We start from the raw sequence: 27909 nt of genomic DNA on the forward strand, positions 1-27909 counted from the left end.
ATAAATCAGATTGGAGCTTTGGTTTAGGAAAGAACGTTGCTGATGATTCACCACTGTCAGCCTGTGCTGAGTGCTTTCTTTTACAACATCTAAGCTAGCATATGTTTTAATTTCCATTACGTTTATAACAAAACAGATGTGAATTATCACCCTGTTCTTTTTCTTTCACAATGACCTTGGAACTCTGACAAAATATATTAAACTAAGTCTGCTGTGTGTTTTCTTGGGGGGAGAAAAAAGAGAATACATTACTGTTCTTGTTTTCTCTTTCACTCTCTCTTCTTAAATCTCGAATTTTAAGACAGAAAATTCTTGCAAGCCCATTGCAAACACCCTCATTTACAAAATATGTATTTCTAAGATGATGAGGGTGGTTCTCTTAAAGTACTAGGAGAAACATCTGACACTTTCCTAGATTTAAAAGTTGTACACGTCAGCAGAGAGTCTCTGCCCAAATGTGGAAAAATGGACACCTATTTAAAGACACTGACATAGTCTGGCACACTGACCTGGATATAAATTCTCATCCCATATAAAGAGATTTTAATGGGAAGCCAGGATAGAGAACACTTAATCAGCAGCTCCTGGAGTTGCTCCTGCTCTTTGCTAGCCCCCGTCTTCACTACGAAGTTCTGTCCTTGGACCAGGGGCATAAGAAGGGAATTGTGGGTTACAATTTCTCTATGAAAATCAGAAACCTTCACCTAGAAATGTTCCTTCCCTCCTCACACCTACCACACCGTATCTCTTACCTCACCCCAGTGATCTGAACACTGTCATCTCTCTATACTTCCCATGAGTAATTTAGCACACCTTTCCACTAGGCACTGTGAATGGCCAAGGATCGTCTTTCCTGTAAGAAAATCCTGCTCCAGATCATCACCACCACCACTCAGTGCTTCTGTAAGAAGACAGATATTGTGCTCCCTGCTTATACCAATTTCATGACATCTGTTTCATCAAAGCATTAGGAGTCATCATCTAGTGAGGCTTGCCTGCAGGCCAAATTTGCATGCTCTGTGCAGTTTGATCTTGCAAGCAGACCCTCAAGTCTACTCAAGTACCCAAGGGCAAGCACTGTCCCTGACAGGGCTGGAAAGGCTGCCAACAAGGAGTCTTTGAGTGGGACATGAAAGAAACAAAAAAATTAGGTATTTCTGTAACTTCTACATTGTGGCATGGTCTCTGTGTGATGGAGGCTAATACATCTACAGGACATCATCAGGGATTTAAGCAAAGCTTTATTATGAGATCTTCTACTAATCTGAGAGTGGAAAATCACTTAATTCCAGGTCAGATTAGATCAGAACAGAAATCTAAGAATATTGCAATAACTCAGCTTTGGTTTGTTTGATTTGGTTTGGTTTGATGTTCTTTGTTTTGTTTTGTTTATTTATTTATTGGGGGGGTTGGTTAGTTGGGGTTTTGGGAGTTTTGGTTTTTTGTTTGGGATTTTTTTTTTGGTTGGTTGATGACTATTCTACCTATTCTTAAATGTAAATAATAGAAATTTATACTTTATTACCGAAGTTTTGCTTTCAAGTCCTTGGGAAGACTTGTGTTGTATTCCAGGAGCATCTTTTTCATAAATGTCTTTTGGTTTATGTATCTGATATTTATTGTTGCTTTTCATCCTATTAAGTATATTGTCATATATTCTCTACACTATTGGATTTAGTAGCTAATGGATTTGATACTATAAAGAGCTGGAATGCAAAGAAGTTAAAAAATGATTGTGAGGTGGATGGTATGGGAACAGTGTAATCTAAAAATACATCTTGTATTGGACATCAACATTTCATACAGCTCAATGCTTTTATAGCATGAATGCTCCAGTAAAATTGTAGTGGAAAAAAAATCCAACCAACATAATCCTACTTCTTCCATCTTCCTTTTCCCAAGAATTTAATTTCCCAAGAGCTACATTACACTACTTTTATATCTTACTGTAAATCACATATGCTTTTATTATGATCATGTTTTTTTCATTTCCCCAGTGAATACACTGAATGGATTAAACAAAATATCTTAAAAATGTCATTTCTGGTACAAAAAGTTCTATGTTAAAACCCTGGCTAAAGTCCTAAGTGAAAGACCTTCTTGTTTTAAACTGAATCATTAGTATAAATGATCATGTCCCACAGCACACTGTTAATGGCAGTCTAGGGCCAGACAAAGCTTTCACAGTCAGTAACAGCTCAGGCAAGTACAATTTCCAAAAGCACACTATGCTGCTGTGGTAAATTCAGCCAAAGACCAGTAGGACCAGGTGCATGGAAAGCTGTTTTAGATACACTTCCATCAAAAAGATTGAAACACCTTGTTGACTACATCATATTTTTTCTCTATTTGTATCAACACTAATCTTCTAAATGCAGTCCAACTTCACCTGCTACAGTTCTCATGCTGAAACTCAGAAGTCTAAGAAAGCTGGGACAGAAATACATGTCTTGTTCAAGGGCTACTTTTCACCTCAGGACAGTTTTCTTCCAATAATTCATAGAATCATTGAATCATAAAATTGTAGAATGGTTTGGGTTGGAAAGGACCTTAAGATCGTCTAGTTCCAAGCCCCCTGCCATGGTCAGAGACACCTCATACTAGACCATGTTGCCCAAGATTCTGTTCAACCTGGCCTTGAACACTGCAGTGGATTCACCACTTCTTAGGGCAATCCTTATATCTAGCCTAAACTTTCCCTGTTTAAGTTTAAATCCATTCCCCCTTTCCTACCACTGCAGTCCCTAACAAATGACCACAGAAGAAAAAGGACTTTCATCTTGCTTACAAAGTCATTTAGAGTTTTGTCAATTTACTTTCATTTTCTCCTGATACTTTGGGTGAAACTTGGAAAAAAAAAGCCTGTGTCTCAGCTCTATAGCAGGAGAACCATTCACTATAATCTGTTGTGTGTGGAGAAGGAGGTGGCTGGCCATTTTTACCTTTAATCCAGTGTCAGAAAACTTCAACTATTCACCTGAATAAGAAACTGCTGCAGGCAGAACTGCTGAAACCTCATTTTGACCACAGTTTTTGCTTGCAATTGGATTCTGTTCTCAGGAAAAAACAGTCACTAAAGTTTTTCCAGCATTTAAAACATGTTATGAAAATTTGCTGGTTCTTCGAACAGTCCCTCTCTTAGTGGAGACAGAAATATCATTTCCCACCCTTAGTCTGTTCCTGTTCCATGAGACTTGTAAGAACTTAATGTCTGTCAGTTTTCTGTGTCTTTGTCAATTTTGGTACATACAAGCTCAGATTCAAAGCAGACTCAGAAACTGTTGCAGACACATGCTGCAATTATACATGACTTGTTTCCTTGTGAAACCAGGTTAAACTCAATGCATCACTGTGATACATGCGTACAACTCTTCTCTTGAATGCAAATACAGCAGGTTCTTTCTTCAGCTCAGTGGAGTAACGGTTTTTACTACTCACAGACCACAAATTTCCCACTGTGGACCTCACACATGATCTTATGCAACAGTAAACTAAGTAAATCCGGCTTTAGCTGTAAAACTTCGTAAACAAATATTTTGCAAAGCACCTATTAAGGGAGTTGTTATCTTCATTCAGAAGAACATACAAGTTTTCTTTAAAAGAAAAAATGAAATAAAAATTAAACCTACTTAAGATATATTGATGGGTTGCTGGATATAGGTACTTCAGACTTTGCCCTCCATTCATATAGATGCTGTAATTCAGTGTAGTGACTTTCAACTGGCTTAAGATGCGCACAGCCACAGACATTATCCATGTTTCAAGGACTTCATAACCAGAAATACTACAAGTTTAGAATAAATCCTCAGGTACAAATCATACTGGCCTTACTGCTAACTCTTTCAGCTCCAAAAAGGCCAATATACTCATGACAAGTTCTAAAAATAGGATTTATTACTATCTTTTTTTTTTGTTTTAGTTTAACCCCACACTTTGAACTGAATTAATACTATAGAACAATAATAAACTGATTTTTTCAAAAAATACCCCACGCAGAAAGTGACAAGTGATCAGATGCATTATTCCATGTAGCTGAAGACCAGAAGTCTTTCCTCACAATGCAGCTGCATTTTCATGCACACATTACCCTTCACTCCATCCTTATCTACTCCCATCACATGGCTCAAAATGCAGTCTCACTCAGTGGTCTGAGAAACATGAGAGAGATAAGACAACATTTTCTCTGATTCAAAGATACACTTGTATGTTATTTCCAAGGAAATATGGCAGGAGCAGTAGGACAACATTAGAACAGCCATGAGAATTAGATAACTCATCAGTGTAGTTCACTGTTTTAATCAGATTGTAGCATGTAACATGTAGCATGAGAAAATGAACATGAGCTGGCTTCAGTGTGCACTCGCAGCCCAGAAAACCAACCGTATCCTGGGCTGCATCAAAAGGAGCGTGACCAGCAGGTCAAAGGAGGTGATCCTGCCCCTCTACTCTGCTCTTTTGAGACCTCACCTGGAGTATTGTGTGCAGTTCTGGTGCCCTCAACACAAAAAGGACATGGAACTGTTGGAACAAGTTCAGAGGAGGGCCACGAGGATGATCAGGGGACTGGAGCACCTCCCATATGAAGACAGGCTGAGAAAGTTGGGGCTGTTCAGCCTGGAGAAGAGAAGGCTGCGTGGAGACCTCATAGCAGCCTTCCAGTATCTGAAGGGGGCCTACAAGGATGCCAGAGAGGGACTCTTCATTAGGGACTGTAGCAAAAGGACAAGGGGTAACAGGTTCAAACTTAAACAGGAGAGGTTTAGACTGGATATAAGGAAGAAATTCTTTACTGTGAGGTTGGTGAGGTACTGGAATGGGTTGCCCAGGGAGGTAGTGAATGCTCCATCCCTGGCAGTGTTCAAGGCCAGGTTGGATGAAGCCTTGGGTGACAAGGTTTAGTGTAAGGTGTCCCTGTCCATGGCAGGGGGGTTGGAACTTGATGATCTTAAGGTCCTTTCCAACCCTAACTATTCTATGATTCTATGATTCTATGTAAGTAAGATTTAAAATATATACCAAAGCTTGAGTTATCTAGCTATGACAACATTGATAACTGTTTAGTGACTAAATCAAGTAGACTATGTTGTTAGGCAGATCACAATTAACAGTAAGATCACTGACTCAAAATGAAATAGTAGATACTACATTTTCCAACTTGCTAATATTAATTTTAACAGCCCTACTGTTATGTTTAATTATTGAATTGATTCTTTCATCTCTGAAATTTAATGCCCTCAAGAGCAGATTTCCACTGCCTGCATACAACATGGATTATTCAAGAGATTATGTCTAGAATACCTATTAGATTTTATTGAGGATTTAAAGTCTTAAGACTGAAGGAAAAAGAAAAAGACCTTTTTTTTTGATGCAAAGAATTTATTATGTTTTACATGTGCATGGCAAAAAAAAACCACTTAATTTCCTCCAGAGTATGTAAAGTATAGCAGAAATCTTATTTTTGGTGAACATTACATTTTTAGTTCACTCAAATGTTCTTTGATCCAAGAGCTGAAATAAAAATAAAAAAAGTAATAAACAGCACTTATATTGTTTGATACACCACTTGAAAGTCTTTCCCAGATAAGTCTCAACTGCATGCTATCCCAAACTTGAAGATTATTGCTGATTTGTATCTCTATCCAATATTTTCAAATCCATTTAAAGTATGTTGGCATGTTTGCTTTCTGCTTTTAAAAACTTAGCTGACAAAAAAATACTGTACTTTTGGCTTAAATCGCAAAGGTTACTTTCTCATGGCTATTATTATTATAATGAGAAGAAAAAGTAATGTCCTTAGAACATATTGTATTTTGTTAATGCCCATTTGAATTGAATATTCAAAGGTCAAAAAAAAGAAACCCACATAAAAACAACAAACCACAAGGGTGTTGGCATTTTTGGCTTTGATTATAGTCTTTTTCTTTTCACTGCCTGAAACTTCATTTGGATTGTAAGACACTGTTTTCACCAATTTCACTGCTGATAAGCACAGGTGTGTATTAATAGCACAACTATGTTACATAAAATTTTGATTATGTCTGAACTAAAGTATGATGTGTCAGGCCTTCAACAGGAGTCTTCAGTTGACGGAAATTATAGCATTATGCAAGCTAAAGGCCAAGCTTTAGAAGTTCAGAACAGTGAGTTCTCCAGACTGTTTCAGTTCTCTGCTCTCCCCTATTTGTTCTTTCTTCCCCCACCATGACATATATAGTTAAATATGATTTCATCTTTGTTCTGACTTTCTGTAGCACCTTCTTGCCAAAAGCACTGGAAAGATGTGCCATCCAAAGCACTGATCTCCAGCTTCTGGAGGAATTTTTCAAACCCTAGGCTTTTTGAAGAATACAGGTAGTGCTGCAGCCTATTCCCTGAGAACATACCACAGCTTAGTCTTGTTCTGTGGCATATGCTGTGCACACTACTGCCAGATCTGCAAACAGTAATGAGCTTGTGTAAGACCAACAGGCATCAAAGTCTCCAGGGTCTTCTGAATGTGATGTCGTTCTTGTGAACAAAAATGTCACAGTAATCTTCTAAACCTCTACATCTCTCTCCCTCTTTCCCTATGTGCATTTTCACACCTATGAAAAAAGGTGAAGTGAATTAGATCTAGATCTAGATTAGATCTAGGTATTACATCTCCCTTGTCAGTCTTTGAAAAGAGTATTAAGTTCATATCTGTTTGTTTGTTTGTTTTACATACTGGCCTAGTAATTTAATAGTAATACTCATGTACATTTTTCTGAGCATGCGCCAATTAGCATGACTAATTTGAAAGCAACAGTTATGATCTATTCTTCTGGCCAAAGCATTTGAGAAATGAGCATATTCTACAGCTGAGTAGACTGCCCTCCTTGTACATGTGTATGCATGCATGCATACAACATATGACCGTGAAGGGAGGATATAGCTTCAATTAAGATCACATTTTCAGCTTGACTTTTGTGTGAGAAACCTAGAAGCTGATGCATCTGGATATAGCCTTGCTAAAGCGGTTTATTGGAAATTGCACTGTGAAATCACAAATCTTCCACTGGAAAAGTGTATCTTAAGAAAAGACCATGTACCAGAAAATGCGGTTAATTAGAAAAGCAAGTGAAAAAATCCAAAGCTGGCTCAGTCAGTCCTCCTTCAGAGTTAAAGCTTTGGTAGCCAAACTTGGGTTGCTTAGAAAAAAAGAGTAACTTCACAGTTTTTTCCCTGGCATCCTTCAAGTCATAAAAGTCTAGCCAACAAAAAACTCAACATAGAATCATAGAATGGTTTGGGTTGGAAAGGAACTTAAGATCATCAAGTTCCAACTCCCCTGCCATGGGAAGGGACACCTCACACTAGACCTGATCACTCAAAGCCCTGTCCATCCTGGCCTTGAGCACTGCTGGGGATGGAGCGTTTACCATTCCTCTGGACAACCTGTTTCAGTACCTCACCACTCTCACAGTAAAGAACTTCTTCCATATATCTAACCTAAACTTCCCCTCTGTAAGTTTGAACCTGTTACCCCTTGTCCTTTTGCTACAGTCCCTAATGAAGAGTCCCTCTCTGGCATCCTTGTAGGCCCCCTTCAGATACTGGAAGGCTGCTATGAGGTCTCCACGCAGCCTTCTCTTCTCCAGGCTGAACAGACCCAACTTTCTCAGCCTGTCTTCATATGGGAGGTGCTCCAGTTCCCTGATCATCCTCGTGGCCCTCCTCTGGATTTGCTCCAACAACTCCATGTCCTTCTTATGTTGAGGACATGTTTAGGTTCATGCCCTGAAAGCTGAGCAATAGGACTTCTGGTGGCAGTCACTGAGCTTTGATCTTCTTTTTGCATGCTATTCTATATGCAAAATGCAGCAGTAGTAAAGCACATTCAAGTTAACAGCGGAACCATACTGAAACAGGTTAAACTTGAAATAGTTCTGAAAATTGAGGAGGAAAGTTTGGTTTTAAATTGGTTTCTTGGTTCTCAAAGCTCTGTAGTTGTTAGGAAACAAAAAAAAAAGTAGTGTAACGAATTTTCAGATGGGGTGAATTATGGTAGTTCTGCTGCTTTCAGTACAGTTGTGACAATTTTATATAATACAGCAGCTACCTCCATTACCTAAATGGAGTCTCCCCAAATAGAGAAACATGGCTGATGGTAAAACCAAATTGAAAGTTATCAGTTATTTCATTGGCATCTTCTTTAATCATCACCATCTTGTTTAAATGCTAAATATGTTCCATAGAAACATAAATCACAATTTTGCATGATCATTGCAGCTGAAAATAGAAGGTTAACCAGAAAATTGAAATTTACAATACAGAGATTGAAAGTATTCATTTCCCCACATCATCCACAAGAACATTTTCATAAAGATTAACTTCCTTGTGAACCAGGTCAGTTCCCAGGTCTCTCTGGCAGCTGCATCGCTTGCTTTGGAATAGCACCAAGGAACTAGCTGATACAGCCTGTAGAGTCCTGTGTGTGGAGTTATATTATTTTAAAGTAAGGAAAACAATCACAAAATTATCTTGGCTTTAGAATGAAACTCAGAACTTCAAACTCAACAGGGCAAGACATTTGTTTTGGATGTGATAGGATGTCTCTTTCTGCAACTAAGATTTTGTAGTTCTGTTAAATGACCGCAATAGCCAAAGTCATAATGTTATTAATGTACTTGGCTACACTGTCTTATCTGGTATGTGAACATCTGCAGTGTCCTGAAGTAACCTCACAAATTCTGATAAGCAAAAAAATAAAGACAGATTTTTTAAAAGCCAGTCAGTAGATACCTAGAATTGTGTCCCAGAGGAGGTATCTGTGACAGTCTGACAGGAAACCAACAGAAAGATACACATTCTGATTAGGAAATTAAACAGTGTTCAAAAGAAATACCAGCAATACCACCACTATCTTTAAACTCCCCTCTTGCTTTGTAACTTTCGGTATTAATATTAACTGCTATTAATCACTAGAAGTAATAACTACTTAGTAATACAGTTCATGTCATCAGTCTGATAATAATAAATAATCTGCTTATGAAGTAGTGTTGTATTTGAATTGCAACATAATATATGTAGTTTAAAAAGGGTAGGTATTTTCACCATTGTCCTTCCTATTATATTTCCCTTGCCTTCATAAATACACTTTGAGAAAGTGGTACCATGGTCCACTGGTTTGGTGATAGTGGTAAAACCTTCATATTGTGGCAAAGATTTGTAAACAAAGGAAAATGAGTTATAAACAGCAGATATATTTACAACCCTGTTATAAATAAACAGACTGATCTTCTTTTATATATACATATTTTTACATATATGCACACAGGCGTGCTTTCCACAGGAAATGTGGCTGGACAAAAGAGAGCTTGGGTCCCCTGAAGCCTCCTATTTCTGTAGCTATTAGAGGTAACTTTCTCAAAAGAGTTTCAAGGACCTGGCACACAAAACCTTATTATTATGATCTTATTAATGTATATAAATGTTTGAAGGGAGGGTGCAAAAAGGATGGAACCAGGCTCTTTTCACTGATCTTTAGTGACTGGGAAAGAGGGAATGGGCAGAAACTGAAACACTGGAAACCCTCTGAGAATGAGGAAACACTTGTTCACTGTGAGGGTGGTTGAGCACTGGCACAGGCAACTCAGGAGTTTTTTTCGTCTCCAACCCATAGAGATATTAAAAAACTGTTTGGACATGATCCTGGGCAAGAGGCTGTAGGTGGCCCAGCATAAGCAGGGAAGATGGATGAGATGATCTACAGAAGTCCCTTCCAATCTAGACCATTCTGTGCTGCTGTGGTTCTGTGACTAATAGAGGGGACTACAACAGATTACTTTTACAGTTTCTTCATCCTTTACTTTCATCCAGAACTGATTCTAACAGTACAATTGTAGAACAGTTGTGCAAGTATCTTGAAAAACAAAGAGAACAGAAAGTGTTCAAGCACTTTTTGCAGGAGAGGAGGTTAAATTCTTGAGAGACAAAAAGGGTTAAAAGAGGTCCAGATATACTAAGAATAACCTGTATATATTTGAGAGTATTGATGATTTGATTCTAAAGTATATATTTTTCCCATTTTTTCCTATACTTTAATGTAATTTAATTTATTTTTTTTTTCATGGTGAAGAAAACCATGAATTGACTTCCCACTTGGTAGTCTAATTCTGTTTTCAACAAAATATACCACGAAGGCGAAACAGTCTAAAAACCAAGGACTGAATAACTCCTGTTGTGCAAACTGCCAGAGTGCTCAGGTAGTTAACCATGATAGCAGGGTGGTGCACCAAAAACCTACAAGCCTGTACTCTGCTGAAGTATATGTGTGTATACACACACGTATGCACACTTGACTTTTTTTAATTTAACTTATCAGGTTGTGAATTTCTAATGATAAAAATTTCCTTTCTGAGACTACATGATCCAAAATGTTCAAGTATGAAAAATTCATTCAAATTATGCAACCACTCTGGAATCCCCATAAACATTGAAACAGTATGTGGTAACAGATTTTTTCCCCCTTTTTCTGAACAAGAGCTGCTCAGTCTAGTTTTAAAGCAGTTGGTGAAGTGTTTGCTAACAGCGGGACCTTATATGCTGCTTGATCCAGCTTTGGCTATGTGGCAGCTACAGATATTTCAAACTGAAAACTGGGTATTTATTGGCCATTTATTTCCATTAAGACAAGTCTGAAATAAGTACTTGTATTTGTGCTTAGTCCAGTAGTGGTACAGAATGAAAATACAAACCTAATTCTCCAGCATGCTCACTGTACTCAAATACAGCAAGCACCAAGAAGATGTGAAGAGAGCACTTCAAGTAGGAGTGGTTGTGGTTTACTCTTTTGAAGAAAAACAAACAGTAGGCAGAAGGCAGAGGAATAATATGCTAAAAAAAAACCAAGAAAAAAGCACATGCCCTCCGCACTCAACTGCAAAAATAACATACTTCCCTTTGGAAATGCAAATTTATTTTACTGATGGGTCATTAACTGCTAACAGGACTGTAACATTTACTACCATAGCCACTGATGAAATTAACTAACTGTGCCACATTTGAGTGAAAAAAGAGACTTCATATAGTCCAGAGAAAGTTAGTTCATCTTGGGCTGCAAATGCCATGTGAACTCTGACTATTTTCATGCATCTATTTTGTGCTTGTTTTGCACATTTTTGTAATTCATGAAAGCAACACAACAAAATTGTTATGATACACATGTAATTCTATTAGGAGATGCATTGATACACATTTTCCCATTGTAAAATAAAACACACAGCCATGCCAAATGTCTTTGGATTATAATTCTGGCATAGGTTAACAATACAATAAATTTAGATTACAAGGTTCTGGAATTGCATAAAATACCATCACAACCTAATGTTAAAGCAGCATTTTCTAGTTTAGCTTCATATAGACTGTCTTTACAGTCTCCTAGGAACATGGTAGAATTGGGCCTTGAGCATTAATCTGAAATCTATACGCTCCTGGACTGCCCAGCTCTGGATCAGATACAGGCATACAGAAAAATGTTATCTGAATCTGTGAAAAATCCTGCATAACTAGTATGAAACAAATATTTTTGCATGACTGGATAGTGCGTAGATGAGCCATTAATGATTGTGGAACCACTTTGGGTTTTGGGGTTTTTTTTGTTCAGAATTACTGAAGCAGAATACATTTCTATAGTTTATTACTGAAACTTGTTTTTTAAATTTTCAAAAATCCTTGGTGTTGTTTAGCACATCTTAAGATATTATCCTAGAAATTTATTTGATGATTTCTCAGCCATGTTTTAACTGAATGCAAACATAAATTTGATAGCTCTTGGAAAACACTGATTCTACTTCAAAAGTTACTGTTTATACTATCATTCTCTTTCTTGTAACACAAAAAATGCTCTTGCATCCATCTAATGGTTATTCAATGATGCAACTGAAGAGACTGGACAACTGACAATTTTTAAGCCAGTTTGGTGACCTTCCGTTAGTCTACACAGCTGTAAAATCCACACAGATGTAAAATCATCTACAGATATCCCTCTCCTATGTTACAGTTTGATGCAGAGATTACTTACTCTAAACTCCATAAATTCTCCGGACTGACTCTTCGTTTATTCACTGGAGTGTATCAGTGAATACTTCCTAGTCTGTAAATACCTTAGCCATTTCTTTGTATGATGGTAAATAAATACATCACTAAAAAGATATTTTCTGAGCATCCTGAAAGCGTGTAATACAATTTTTGTGAGGAATAAACAGCAATTGCCTCTTTCATTAGTCGCTCTGTATGACTCATGCAATTGTTCACTTCTGTATGAATACATCTTTGTCACTTTTTGTGGTGGATGTAGAAATATTCCAGTATCTGTAATTCTGACTTTTAAAGCTTGTGTCAGTGTTTTCTGTGTAGTGGCATACTAAGAAAAATGAGATATGTGTATTTGTTTGTTTTAATTTCCAAACCATATTTCAATATCTCTACACAATTTGTTTGTTCAATACCATAATTATCTTTAATTCACACAAGCCTACTTCTACATGGAATTATAAATCCTTCAGGCCAAACAGAGGATTGGGTCCTGACTGCTGAAATTATTCTACTTGGCTGACAGACTTTCAGTCTTTTCTTTGAATTTCTTTTCTGTTGAAAACTGTGAAATATAATCAAGCTCATGGAAGATTTATACATTAGACATATTACTGTATCATTTATATGTTGATGTACTAGGACTATTTCCGGAGTTCACTCTCTTCAGCGAAATAAATACCATCCAATACAGAAAAAGAAACAATGTGTTACAGAACACAATTAGTTTGAACTTTTGGAAATTTAGAGCTACAGAAAGATAAAACGAAACTACATTTAAATTCTTGTCACATTTTTTTACTTAATTTTCAAGAGAATCCCAAGCTAATAGGGGAAGAAAACTCATTGTATGCCTAAACATCATTCTTCTCAGATATTTAATTTATGTCTTTGTAATTTTGTCATACATATTTATGACAGTCATGCTCCTTACAAGCAGTTTCTAAATTCCCTTTGAAGTCTCCATTTTAAAGGTGAAAATCAATAGGAATTTATTGCTGAGCTTATGAAAAAACCCAGCTTATGAACGTGTTTCAACACTGAGAATGAGGCCCAGCAAAGTATCATCTGTTAAATGTATCATCTAAATGCTAACTGCCTCAGCATCATATCTAAAACACTATTGCAAAATAAAAGGCTTTTTTTCAAAGCACACACTGCTTGACTGATTTTTTATACAGGCTGCTCTAATGGGTACCTTTCTTTTTCTACAGTTTCCTACATTTCGTAGGAATTTCTTTCATTCCATACCTTGATCAATGGAGTTACTGTTTAAATTATGGCAGTCTGGATTCACAGTTTGTGAAAGATGTTTTTCTAGGTGCAGATCTTTAAAAATTCAGCCACTGTTATGTTTTAGCAATTTTTTGCGCAGCTCCACTTCATTTTTCCCCAGCATGCTAAGGGTTATGAGAGGCCATGAGAAGTGCAATTGTTTACTCTAGAATCACATTTAATAACTCTCATATTTTTAAGCACAGATTTTGCAAAACATATTTAGCACCAAGAGCAGTCAGAATCTATGGTTATTTAATATACTTTCCAGACATGCATTTCACAGCAGATTAGTTTTTAATGCCAGAGAAATGAGCACATAATGTAGGAATACCTGATTCAAGTATAATTTTTGAAGTAGCCCCTTAAAATAGTTACTTCATTTATGTATCTAAAACAGAAGTTTGTTTTTCATTCCTTTCTCTTCAATGCTCACATCAGAACTGCCAAAGATAACAAAACTAGATAGACCTCTTGCTTCTTCCTTGGCCATACTGTAGAAACCCTTCTACGTATAGACTCTAGTGACTGGAATCTAGTGTTAGATTAAAGCAGAACTAAGTAATAGTGTACAGAAGACAATAACATTGCCAATGCTGCTTGTAGGATCATTTTCCAAAAAAAACATTGTTTTGCTTGCAATTACAAGGCTATAGGCAATGCCATGCGTATCAATCACTTAGAAGTAATTAAAGATTTATCTCCAAGAAGGTACGGACCATCTAGGAAGTTCAAGGCAAAGCCAAAGCTGATCTGATCTAGTAATGGTCACAACCTGTTTGAGTGGGAAGTTGGAATAGATGATCTTCAGCATTTTTTCTTCCACCCTGCATTGCCATTGTTTTGATTTACAGATGGAAAATCATCTTCTGTAGCTTTCATTACTCACTGGTATGTTACTGTGAATACTATTGTCATTTTAATGGTGCTGAGGAAGTAAAAATTCTGCTCTAAGAAACTCAAGGCCCCATTGCATAAATTTTTAGGCATGCACTTGAAGGCAAGAACCTGTACCACTGGTTTCTTAAGGAAGAAACACGCCTTTAGAAAAATCTTGGACTATTAGAAGAATTAAATAATAGTAGACAACTTTCCTTTAGATAAGACACGTTAAAAAAAAGGTCTACTGAAAAGTACATGAGGATGAGAGGGAGGCTTAAGCAGCAAAGTCTAGGCAAACAGTGTGTGTAGGAAGTGCAGTAAAATAGAAACATGGAAGATTTTTCAGGTTCCTGGACTTCTGTGAAAATCCCTGCCATTAGTTTTATGGTAAATAGAAATAATACAAACACCTAATCATTCATTGTTTACTCAGTCTCATGGACAGCAGGACCATGAGGAAAGATAAGAATTTAAAGGGTTACCATAATATAATTCTGTATTCTGTTCCAAAACGGGTTTTCCAAAAGCATTTTACAGAAATTCAGAATAAAATAAAATGAGAAAGGGCTTGGAAAGAGAAAGGGAGAATGAAGAGAAAAGGGAGAAGGGAGAAGGAAGAACAGAAGGGATGAAAAAGGAAAGGGGAAAGGTAAAAGGAAAAGGTAAAAGAGAAAAAGGAAAATGCAAAACATAAAGGGGAAGTGAAAATGGGTACACTCTTTGACCCATCTTTAGATAAATATGTACAGAGGAAAAGGGGCATTTGATTCCATACAAATATTTGGTCTAGTTTTACAGCCAGTTAAATTACTGTTAGCAGGCTAGCTTTCTAACTTGCTTTAACAAGCTTCAAAAACAGCAGCCATGCATGATCTGGGTCTTATAGTATTACCCATACTCACTCTCCCAGTCTTTAACTGTCCTTGTCTGTGATCATAGGCAACTCAGTGAGAACCAGGTCACAAAGGAATTGAGTATGTAAAGTCCAATTTTTAGTTCCATATCTAAAATCACAGATTAAAGTAGTTTAGAAGGGCCCTCTAAAAGTCATCTAGCTCAATCTGATGCTCAATACAGGGCTAACCTGAGGAATTAGGTAGCTTAGAGCCCTGTTTAGTCAATCTTCAGATACCTGCAAGGTTGGAGATCCCACAACCTCTCTCAGTAACCTTTTCCAGAACTTGGTGAAGAAATTTTTTCCACTTGTTCAATCAAAATTTCCTTCAGCTTTTGACTGTTATATGTCCTTTTGCTTGGTTTTGTCCTCTGCGAAGAGGACTTTACTAGTAAATTTTTGTTCTGCTTACTAACTTTTGAACACTCTATGGGAATCCTGCAATGTATATGGAAACAATATATCTTGAAAAAGGATACTCAAGATGCAAGTAACTTCAGTATCCATACAGTTGCTAAGTATTCATTTAACATTTATAATGCATATCCTCAGTGGTGTCTGCATTAACTCATAGAGCAGCAGTCTTCTTTCCCCACTGGTTATGTCTTTATTTTTTCTTTTTTCTTTTCTTTTTCTTTTTTTTTTCCTTTTTGGTTTGGTTTGTTGTTTTTCTTTTTCCACAAATAAAAAGCAACCTTGATCAATGTAGAAAAAATTAGGTTTTGAAGGATAATATTTCAAGAGAGGTTATGAAAACCCCCTTGTTGGACAATTCAAAGCTGGTGTGGGTAAAACAGTTACAGAGTTGCCATAACTTTGTTCTGTCTTTTGAGATCTGATAAGAGCAAATATAAAAAGGACATCAATGACTTCACCAAGACACCAGTGATTTGTGTATTTTTCCACTGAGAATGCATCCTGTAAATTTTAAGCATGTTCAGTTTTACACTGAACATCACTCTCACTGTATCCCCACTTGTATCTCTGGACCAGGAAATTTCCATGCAGTACTTATTTGTCAAATTTGCACATCATGGCAGATAAATGTTTCACTATAAGTGTATCAGTAAAAAAAAACACAGCAAGAAATATACATGTAGAATCAAGGCCTGGATTATAAGTCCACTTTAGCAGTATTTTTAATCTAGTCAAGTACTGTTTGTTAAAAAAAAAGCAGTTATACACAAATGTCATAAGTTATAGAACTCTAATTATTCAAAGCTCTTTTAGATAAGTGTTTTTACTTGAATAGCACTTCACCATAAAAACTGATAATTTATTTTGATCAAAGCCAGACTTTTTCAGCTGAGAAAACTTGCATGTGTCATATACCGTTCATGTAATTGCATGGGAAAGAAAACTAAAGAAAGAAAAAAAAATCAAACCATGCATGTTAAACCACATTCACAGCTACTCTGAGAAGGATGAAATATTTGCTTGGTTTTTACAGTGAATAGCAAGAAAAGATTACATTCATGCATACACACACTCACATGTACCACAAAATGGCAGTACCACTGTGGAGCATTCATTGCAGATGAGTGGTTCCTTCTATGAAGTCAAGAGCAATGTTGGTTTGGCAAACTGTTGAAACAGATGAAACTGAAACAGCTTTTGAAAAGCTGAAGACTAAGAAAAGCTAACACTTTGGTCCTCTGAGAGTAAAAAAGTATCATATTCACAGAAGTGATGCAGTGTAATTAGTTAGTATGTAGTTAAACAAAGTTGGATGGCAGAAATAAAGGTCTATACTGTGGAGAGACACTGCACACCCTCACTGTGATGCAGCTATTGGCCTGGCAAGGAGTATTTTTGAGCCTGATCAATGGATACTTTGATGTCAAGAATCCCAAATATGAGAGACTTCCTAGAAAAGCCTTAGATTTTGCACAATTTTCCCCATTTTTTTGACCACCATATACATATCATGCCTAATAATCAAACAAGCTAGCAATACATTTTTTTGGCTGTCCACAACAACCCTTGGCCTTTTGAAGATATACCTTCATATGAAACATAACAGTACTGAGCCAGAAGTAACTCTTATTTAGATAAATAACTTAATAATCCACCAGATAATGAAGACATTAAAACCAGAATGTCTTAGAACACTCAGCCATTTAACCGTTCTTCAAACATTGATACAGCATTCTTCTGCTGATGTTAGGAAGTGTAACTCTGAGTGGGGAGGCAGTTGCATGGGTAAATAACTGGTTGGATGACTGCCTTGAGGTAGTGATTAACGAGTCATTCTCTGCCTTGAGGTATGGAGTGGACCACAGGTGTATACTCTGAGATCTGTCCTGTTTAACATCTTCACCAGTGACTTGTGGAGGCAATACAATGAACTCATGGAAATTTGCAGGTGACATCAAGGGGGAGGATAAAAACGGATGGACTGGGAGGCGCAATTAATGTGCTTGAGGACAGGTCTGCTATCTAGAGGGACCTAAAAATGTTGAAAGAATGTGACAACAGGAATCTTTGTAAAATTCAACAAGGACAAATGTAAAAACCTGCACCAGCCAAGGAAGAATTCTTTGCAAGAATACAGTCTGATCAACAGCTCTAGAGAAAAGGACATGGGAGGCCTGGTAAGCAGCACACTCAACACTGAGCCAGCAGCATGCTCAATCAGCAGAAGCTTCCAACATCACTGTTGGCTATAAAGACAGGAACATAGACCATATCAGGAGGGAAAAGATTTTTCCTCTTTACTTGACACTCATTAGATCACATACAGAATACTGAATCTGGTTTTGGGACAACAAGAAAAGAAAGACATTGATAAACTGCAGCAAATTTAGCTGATTACTGCTCTAAGGCTGACACTCCAATCCTTGAGTTATTTCAGTTGTCCTTTACTGCACTTGTTCTGTATGTCCATGTCTCTCCTCAACAGGGAAGCCCAAAGCTGGACAGTCCAAAAGTGGCCTCACCACTGAGAAGAAGAGAAGGATCACTTTCCTTATCCTGCAGCCTATATTTTTTCCAAACACAGCCTGGGGTGCTGCTGGCTTTCTTTGCCACTGGGTGCATTGCTGGCTCATGGTAAACTTGTCCACAGTCCTACTCCATCTTGTAGTAGGTTGATCCTCAGCAGGTGCAAAATCTGGCATTTTCCTTTGCTGAACATGAGATTTCTATTATACATTTTTCCAACCTGTCAAGATAATCAAGAGTCTTATCTCAATGACATCAACCACCTTGATGAACTCTCATGGATATGTCCCATCAGGTCCTGTGGACTTTATATGTCCAACTGGTTTTAATGTTCCCTCACTCATTTCTCCTCCTTGGAGAGTAAATCTTCATTGCTCCAGACTTTCCCAGGGGGCTTATGGTCTCAGTTTCCTGAAAGGAAACCCTACCAGAAAAAAGTGAGTCTAAGAAGGCACTAAGTACCTTGCCTGTTTCCATGTCGCTGTCACCAGATTCGTTGCCCTATTCAGAAGCAGATCCTCATGTTCTCTAGTCTTTATTTTGCTGGTATACCCGTAGAAGCCCTTTTTGTTGGTCTTCATGTCTCTTGTTACATTAAATTCCATATGGACCCTAGCTTTCCTGACCTTGTTACTGTAGTTTCAGACTGTGTCTTTATATTTTCTGACAAGCCATCTGAGCTTGTTTCCATCTCTTGTGTGCTTCCTTTTCCTGTTTGAGTTTAGTCATATGAAGTATTACCAGAGATGAATCAGAGCTTGGATGGCATGCAATTTATGTTCTTAAACTGTTTTGCAGTAAACCCCAGTTACGGGCTACTCAGAATATCCATGCAACAAAGCTACTGCTTATAGGAAACTTTGAAGCATGTCTTGGAGCAATAGTCTTTTCTCTCAAGAGTCAACAACTTACTGTTTAGCATGCTGCACAAAATTGAAATTATATCTATGTGGGTTCTGTTCTCCTTGGGTTAGGTGATGTGCATCACTTGCAAGAAGGGAAGTAGATATAAAATGCAATAAGCAATGACCATGCAATATAAATGCCCACCAAAAAACTATAGGGAAAGTCAAAAACTATATTCACTTTCCTAAAAAGCAGTCAGACATCCTGATTATGTATGGCACTGTGACTTCACAGTTCAGAGAAATATATGCCATGAATTAGACTGGAAGTGAACACTACCTGAGCAGTTATAAGTTACTATGGTAGGAACATGCCACAGCAAAACACGGATTCAGTGATAGAACCAGAGTCATAAGACCAAGAGATCCCCCAGCATAGAATAAATCCAGAGAAGGGCCATGAAGATGATCAGAGGGCCAGAGCACCTCGCCTGTGAAGAAAGGCCAAGAGATTTGAGCTTTTTCAGCCTGGAGAACATAAGGCTCCAGGGAGACCTTATAAAGCAGCCATCCAGTAACTAAGGGAGGCCTTACAAGAAAGCTGGAGAAAGATTTTTGACAAGGACATATAGTGACAAGGGGGAATGGGTTTATACTGACAGAGGGTAAGTTTAGATTAGCTATTAGGAAAAAATTTTTCACAATGAGGGCGTTGAAGCCCTGGCACAGGTTGCCCAGAGAAGCTGCCTGGCAGTGTTCAAGGCCAGGTTGGATGAGGCTTTGAGCAATCTCGTCTAGTGGCAGGGGGGTCATAACTAGCTGATCTTTAAAGTCCCTTCCAATCTAAACCATTTTATGATTCTATGAAATGGCCAAATAACATTCTTGTTAATGTTTTATCTTCTGTACTGAAAGTGAAGCAAAAGACCATGCAGTTCAAATTCAGATCTCATCACTGAATTACTATTACCAGTTTCAGACCTCAGTCAATTAACATTTGAAATGAAACATACTTGAGTGACTCCAGAAAACCTTGGTTCTTCTCTGAAACCCTTAGGAAAACTTGGTTCAAACCCTAGGTCTTCTCAGATTGGGCTCTAGGACAGATACTTGTTTAAAATACTGCAATTCTGCAGCAGCCCTGTCCGTTGCTTTTTCCAAGGCTTTCTTATCAGAAAGTATCCTGAATAACACATCTGTTTGTTGTTGCACACTGCTTGTATGTAAATATATTAAAATTAGGGTCGGTCTATTTTATTCATTCTCTGGGAGAATTCTACATTCATACTATATGCAGTATCTGTGACTTTCAATGTTTGGGAACAGAGAGATGAGAAGAGTAGACAGATATAATTCACCACAGTCCAAATTGCTGGCCAATTTTGTTCTTTTTTATATGTGCTGTAATCCTGTGCATTGGCCAAATGGGAAAAGATTGCTTGGTGACCTAGAAATTGTGGTGGTAAATAGACATATTCTCTTAAATAGATAACATTAATGGCATCTGAAATAAAGTAATCAGATTCCAACAAATTGCACTAGCCAAGGCACATTGTGTAAACTGGCAAAGCTATGGCATTAATTTGGTCAAATGTGAGATACTACTAGTAGAAATCCAAATCAAACCACAGTCCATACACCAAATGAAAGGGGAAGAAATCACAGGCAAAAGTACAGGCAGCTTCCAAAACAAGTGTTTTATTTGGAAAATAACATGTTAGAATAAGAAATAAGTTCTTTGGAATCTTTTGAATACCCCAAATATATAGTGCAATGAAATCTTCCTTTCCACTGCAGTTATTGAAATGGCAACCTGCAGTTGAAGTCTGTATTTTTGTCGGTGTGCACCTGCTTGAACTAAACAAGCCAAGGCTATTCTTATGCACACAGTGTAAATCACTGTATTCTTCTAACTATTCCTAGCCACTTACAGCAGTACTGCTCATTCTCTCAAGTCATCCATTCACTTCTCTAGCAAGGGGTGGTAGCTCAGTGCCTAACACTAGATCATCAGGGTCAGCCATTGTCTTTATCATATAAGAAATAAGTCACAGTTAAAACATTTTAATTAAATTGATACGTTAGCAGGTACTACCAGAAGTACCTGGAATACTTGGAAATGGCAGTTTATACACAGCAGCTGCTGCACAGGACACAAACTGAGTAACAAAACTATATATAGGCTGTGGGAAATCTGTGAGAGGACATGGCAGTGCCCAAACAGATGTATATGCATTTAAATACTCAGGAGATGACTAGGATTTCTTTCAAGAAATTCCTTGTGTTGCATTGCCTACAGCTAAGCCAGAACAACATAGAAAGGAGATATGTCTGTATAGCCTTTCTTAGCAGAGCAGGTCCTTCAAACACCAATTAGTGGCAAACGCAAGCACAATTGAGATTTTGAGTTCTATTCAGATCATGGAAACAACTACTTGCTGCAGGCTTCCAGTGTGACCAGGATGTCTTCAAAGAAGGCACCCATTATAACGCTATATCTAACCCAGCTGGTTTCCCCTTGAGGCCTCAGAAAATGCCAAAAAAAAAAAGTCTGTTGCCTGAAGCTAAGCCTGTAGCTTAGCAAACATGTAGTTCATTGACCAAGAGAATTAGCATGTAGAGGGTGTTTCACAGGAAACTAATCAATTTAGAAAAGTGACAAAATGGAACAAATTTACTAAAGCAGGTTTGTTCCACTGGTGTTATCAACCTCTTCAGCTACTCACACAGATGACCCCAACTGAACCCAACTGATTTGCTATAGTAAATTAAGTATATTTTCCATGGAAAGCCATTTTATCAACTGTGAAATTAGGCTCAGCTGCACATTAAAAACATGCACAACAGCTGGTAACAGCCTGAAGATGCCTCTGAAAGATACACAGTGGCTTGTTCAATTTAGACTCAAGTGCAATTTGATTATGTTCAAATGCTCAGTAAGATAAAAGAGAAAACAGTGCCATCTAAATTCTCTTTACAAACTAGTACATTGCATACAGACCAGCATAACCGTAATTGTGTTCTACCTTAGGAAAGAATAGTATGAGCTGTCCCCATCACCACTTCAATCAGTTTAATTGTATGTGTTTAACATTTAAAGCACATACAGTATTACTTGATAGAAACAAGTTTTTAAATGCATATAGATATTTATTTACACTCATTATGTTGGTTCATTCTGAAGAGAAGTGCAGAGTAGATGCTTGTATGAATTACAGCAGTTGATCAACGGCCAGTAAAAGTCAATAATTCAGGACTCCTCCATTAAACTTAGCAGGTCATGAGTATAAAGTTTATATCAAAAGCCTAATGACAGCCATTCTGCCTACAGAGAGCCAGGGAAAGAGACAAATATTTACTTTATGTAAACTATTGCTGAGCATGTTACTTAGGGCAAGAAAGTGCTGTTCAGCTTGGCTAGTAATAAAACCCAGATGTCAATGAGAAATTTTTGAAGCTTATTTTAGAGCACATATTATGGTTATGTGCTCTAAATACAAACTGCAGAACCACATACACTTAAACCTTTTATACATATATATATATATATACACACTTTTTTTTTTTAAGGCATGCGCTGATTTGAATGTCAAGAACTGAAACACACTGATAACTGCCCAGATAGCCTGGAAGAATAAATATGACTTCTTCAAAAGGCTAGATCAAGTCATAGGGAGGACTCTGTTACTCAAACTTCAGCAAGGTTAGCTTGCAGGTTTTATAACTTTGGTTCTATCCATAGCCTGGGTCCCAGCATGTTCAGGGTTGTGTTCTGACCACCTATTCACTAGCTTAATTTGTGGTGGAAGATACAAAGCAACATGGCTAAAGCAGCCAGGGTAATCCATGTAAATCAAGATACATCATCAGGTGTAATTAAAGGCCAAGTACACGCACCAAAGGCAATACCAATTAGAATAAGGTAGACTACACTTTTATGTGATACATGTGCAACTGTCAATTTGAACAAAGGTGAAATGACTAAGTAATTTATGAAGACACAACATATCCTTAACCCTCCCATACAAACCTAAGTAGAACAGGGTACTATATTTACACAATATTCATGAACACAGGAAAAAAACTACAAAAGCAGGCCTGTTCAAATGGCACTGTATTTGGGTGAAGAGGAAAAAGGTATATTATTCCTTGCCTTTTTGTACATGTGCAATGCTAGTTGCAGCAAAAGAGACTAAAATGTCTCAACAGAGTTAATAAAAATTCAGAATTCTAATTCATAGGAACTGTTGAGATTTCAGAATTCCTGTACAGTTTCACTCTAAAGCAAGACCTAAGTATTTCTTAAGAGATTTGGTGAAATAATGACCAAATCCTAGCAATTTGCAGAATATGCAACAGAATTTTAAAATTCTGAATTAAAAATTTATTCCTTTTTTTTTAATATTTTGTCACAACACATAGCTTGATCTACAGATTACATGCAGACATGAAACTTAATTTTAACAATCTAGACAGAGGTAATTTTGATTGAGAAGGGGTGTCAGCTGGTACTATTAGTAACTCATGATTTTAAATATAAGCTTTTTAAATACATTGTTTTATTGTCTTATTTTACAATGAAAGTAGTAGTCAGATATTCTAGGACTTGGGAATGAAAGCAACACTTCTGCTGAAATAAAAGACTCAACATCATACAAGTTCACTAAAAAGTTAAACTAAACCCCAGAAGTTCTGAAACAATTTCAAAGACTGCCATCTGAATCTGATGTAAGAGTAGACTGCCCCTACTCTTCCCCACCATCCTTTCAGTTTGTTTCCTCTGTCTCTGTAGGAACTGTCCATAGTTATACAATTTCCTTAAGAACAACAACCTGGTCAAAACACTTTTCCTGATAGAAACTGATCAAAATTTTCTTAGTCATCTTTCTAATGTCTCTCACAAAGACATGGCATAGCTCAAAGATTGTGATGGAGTGCTGCTGGGGCTTTTTGCTTTTACCTGCTCCCCTCTGCAATTTGGTACTCCCCTTTGGTGCATGGGGAAAACAAGAGGACAAGGCTATAGCTACCTAATTGCATACCACTAAGCAAATTCACTAGACATCACTGAAGAGGCTGCCCAACTGGTAAAAGCAAAGATGACAAAATTTTCTTCTCTAGACTCTCTGTGGGTTACTGCTTTGGCTGCAGGTTTGTAAAGAAGTTACTCCTTCCCCATTGCTCAGTGAATCCATGAGCAATTTTCTTGACATGAACATCTCAAGGTAATGTTTTCCATTTTGCATATAGACTGTACAATGATACAGCAGAAGGCACCTGTTCCTCTAAAACCTGCACTATTTCTCTAAACCTACACTTACTTGTTCCCAGTTCTTCTTATATAAAAGGGAATTTAGAGATACAAATATGTGCTATGAGGAGACAGAGGAGAGGTCAGCCATTAGAAAAGCAGCATAGCAATATTCAATGGGCTGGAAAATCCTGGAAAGCAATAATCTTAAAGGAGACAGTGAGTAAATGAATGCTGGATAAAGCATAAGTTTAGCATCAAAAGGCCTGAATACCAGAAGGTCAATTAATCTCCTGTGTCTCCAAACATTTTCATCTTAAATACACAATTTATTTCTGTGTGCTCCATTACTAAAAGGAACTGTGGGAAAGGAAGAAGTTATCTCTGCAATAGTTAGACTAAAAGATCTGAAATATATATCTCTTCAGTAGTTACAGGGAGAATTTATACCATTCATCTATTTCTAGCACTCAACACCTGATTTAGGGAGGTGAAAGCATTTAAAACAAGCGTCAGGAAAATATTGCTTGTAACATAGTCCAACGTTGTGGAATAGAAAACATGAGAACCTTATAATGTCAGGCACTTAAAAATCACATGTTTAAGAAAAAAAAAAAAGAGTAAACATTTGGGAAGAAGGACTTTTATATTAATAGACAAATGAGTAGGGAATGAGTAGGACAATCATGCAGGAACACATTGCCAGAACAGTCTCCAAGTTTCCAGTGTTCTAAGGAGACTTACATAACCCCACTTGGTCTTCATCCATGGTAAATTTAGGAGTCCTTCCAGCAGTAATAAGATATTGCACAGAAGGAAACTGTCCTGTAGCAGTAGGGTTATCTTTCTTACTTCTGACTTCTGATCTGACATTCACAGGGTTGGATATTTACAGGACCAAAGCTTCGAGTAATAGAAACTGGCATAAATCTACCAAAAAAGAAACTGTGTGTCAAGTAAATATTTGTTCTCTCTATCACTGTTCCTGAAGTTTTAATGAGCTTTTGCTTTAACTTTTATGTGCTGAAATTTGGTTCTTTCCTGTCCAGATCTCACTCACTGCACTGTCATTCATCAACTTAAGAAAAAGAGTTTTGCCTAATGCAACAGATTTATCTCCAGTGTATATATAATATATTGTATTTCTGTCATTATTCAGACATACAATAACATTTTCCTCATTATAATATCTGTTTCCAGTTTGGTACCTTAATTAATAATCTGTAGTACAGCATTATATTTCTCATCTGCACTTGCAGCACTTGTTAGTGATAACTAATCTGTTAGTGATAACTAATCTTTTTCTCTTACTGAAATGAATACCTAGAGCTTTGACTTGTAGATGAGCCATCTATTCTATGGCAGTATCAGTTAAAAAGGAAAAAACAGTCTGAGTAACATTAAAGTCTTCATGTGCAATATCGCTTCCCTTCAATAATTTCTAATGGTCCTACCACATACTTATCCAAGAGTCATTTACATAACAAATTCAGACAATTTTTTGTAAGATAGTAAAAACCCCTCTTTTTGATGTAGGTATCATTGTTCATAATGGAAAAGCAATAAATGAAGTTTTCTGACTTTTCTCAAAATTACATGTAAACTTTTAAATCTATGTTCTCTCTCTTAAGTTAAATTTGAGGCTATGTGTTCCAGAGATGCTGAGGGATTTGGCTTTGTTACAAGAACACATGATCTGCGATTACAGAAAGACTTCCCACTGAAAACCCAGAAAGGCTAGGCTGGTTAAACTAAACATTGAACTCAAGAAATCTGAAAATCACAGTTTGCTCAGACACCAGAAGAAACCTCTATGCACCAGAGAAACCATCACATCTGTGCCTTTGCATTCATACTGTGCCTGATACATTCCTGATATCTCCAAAATGACGTATACATCTATCATAATTGCTCTCTGCTACCTTTCTCTGAGGTGATTCACCCAAAACCATTCAGTAATCTCGATTTTTTTAAAATACATTCTGTTGATTATTATGAAATTGAAATAGCAAATATGACAGGCTGCGTTATAGCTCAGGAAACAATGTATTTTTTAAACTTTTCCAGAATGAATGGCAGTTTAAGCTCTTAACTTGGAGCTGCTTCCCTACATGAAACAAAGAACAGTAAGCAGCAGAGAAAATTAAGATCTGAAATGAGGAGCTTCTTTCCATATTAGGAAAGATTATCTTAAAATTAACCCCTACTCTCAAGTTATCTACATAGAGAAGTCTTACCTTCTATGATCTGAGCTGCTGAACCAGCATGGATTGACAAGCCAGAGAGCAACAGCAGCAAGTCCCAGGTCCACCAGGCGTGCCTGGAGCAGGTGTGCCAAAAAATAAAGGGGGGTAAGGCATTGAAAATAATGAGACCAAAATGCAGTACAGAAGCACAAGGGTAAAAAAAGAAAAAGTAAAATTTAGAAGTGAGAGTTCTTACCATGGGAGCATTTTTTGAAAGTCAGTTGAAAGACCTCCAGTGAGGAAAAAGTTCAGTGCACATGAGTTTTATGCTTACGAAAATAAGAAGTTAATAAAAACTTGAGCCTGCTGTTTCTCCTCCAACGTTCAGACACAAGTGGAACAAAGGCAGCTCTCAGGCTCTCTGTGTGACTCACTGCAATTCAGTGCTCCAGCTCTGAAATCTGACTCCGTGTAGACTTTTCTGTCAGACCATTGCTGAAAACTTCCTACTTTATTTATTGATGGACAACCCTTACTGCTGTACATCACCCCAACCTTGTTATTATCCAGTCTTGTCTTTAACTACTGTGTACTCAAACAGTAGCATAGCTTCTCCAGCTTCCCCTTTCCCTCCGCCCACTCATACCCTTCAATCCAATAAAACATGACCTCCAACATCCTTCCATCCAACATTATATAGCCAGTGATATGCACTCTTGCATTCTTATATAGAATAGGACATTCCTCTGACTTTCAACCAAACTTCAACAGAAGAAAGTTTTAAGATACAAACAGGACAGAGCAGTCACAGTTAAAATTGCAACATACACGTGGAAGTGTTACTGTCCTATAGATTTTCTGTCACCTACAGAGACATTTTGAGCCACCCCCTTTTTGCTGACAATTTTTCTCTAATACTCCTATTTATAAAGAGTTATACCCTGTATGTAGGTTAAGAGTGTTTATCTACCTCAGCAGCTGTACATATATGAGTCTGCTATAGACACCCTGTAGCTAAGCATTTCTAATAGTTTCCATTCTAAATGTTATTTCACCCCTCCCTCCTAACTTCATGAAAAGCCTTTTTTTTCCACATGTCCTTCAAAGCCAATTCTTGCTCAAGGAAGAATTTTTTGGAAAAGTAAGGTTGAGATCAATCAGACAATTTTTAAGTCACGCGATTTTTAACAAAGACTGCAATTGTCACTTTTTGAGTGGGACAGAAGGGAGCCTGGAAAGCATTTCATATGGAAAGATACCAGTTTCTCTTGGTAGATATAGGCTGGAAGGTGCTGAAGATTGCTTTAGGAGATTAAAAACTAAAACTGGGTTTACTTTTTTTTTTTGCATTGGGTTTTATTATTTTTGTTGTTATTTCATTAAGTAAGGAAATACTGAGGCTAGGGCTTTAAAAGCTAGAATCTTGATTCTGCCCCAGACTCCCCTTTTAAGTTAGAAATCACAACAGCTCAGTTCTCTTCAGGTACATTTTTAACTGAGCCATAGACCAACATTATTAGCTATCCACCTTCTGCTTAATGATAAGGAAGCAAGAAATTGCAGTATTGCTTAATCAAA

General features: G+C 37.3%; 1 protein-coding gene across 2 annotated transcripts in view; it reads right to left on the reverse strand.

Annotated features, from left to right (window-relative positions):
- The window catches only part of COL15A1 (collagen type XV alpha 1 chain), a 118535-nt gene extending 91651 nt beyond the window's left edge, over nucleotides 1–26884 (reverse strand). For both annotated transcript variants that reach the window (XM_031049697.2, XM_031049696.2), the window contains exons 1-2: nucleotides 26588–26884; nucleotides 26383–26465 (exon numbers count right to left, since the gene is read on the reverse strand). In XM_031049697.2, coding sequence (XP_030905557.2) covers nucleotides 26383–26465; nucleotides 26588–26598 — 94 coding nt within the window. In that variant the 5' untranslated portion in view covers nucleotides 26599–26884. The remainder of the gene's footprint in view (nucleotides 1–26382; nucleotides 26466–26587) is intronic.
- Between the last annotated feature and the right edge of the window lie 1025 nt (nucleotides 26885–27909).

This window comes from Melopsittacus undulatus, chromosome 1, assembly GCF_012275295.1.
Source record: "Melopsittacus undulatus isolate bMelUnd1 chromosome 1, bMelUnd1.mat.Z, whole genome shotgun sequence".
In the NCBI taxonomy this organism is placed as follows: domain Eukaryota; kingdom Metazoa; phylum Chordata; class Aves; order Psittaciformes; family Psittaculidae; genus Melopsittacus; species Melopsittacus undulatus.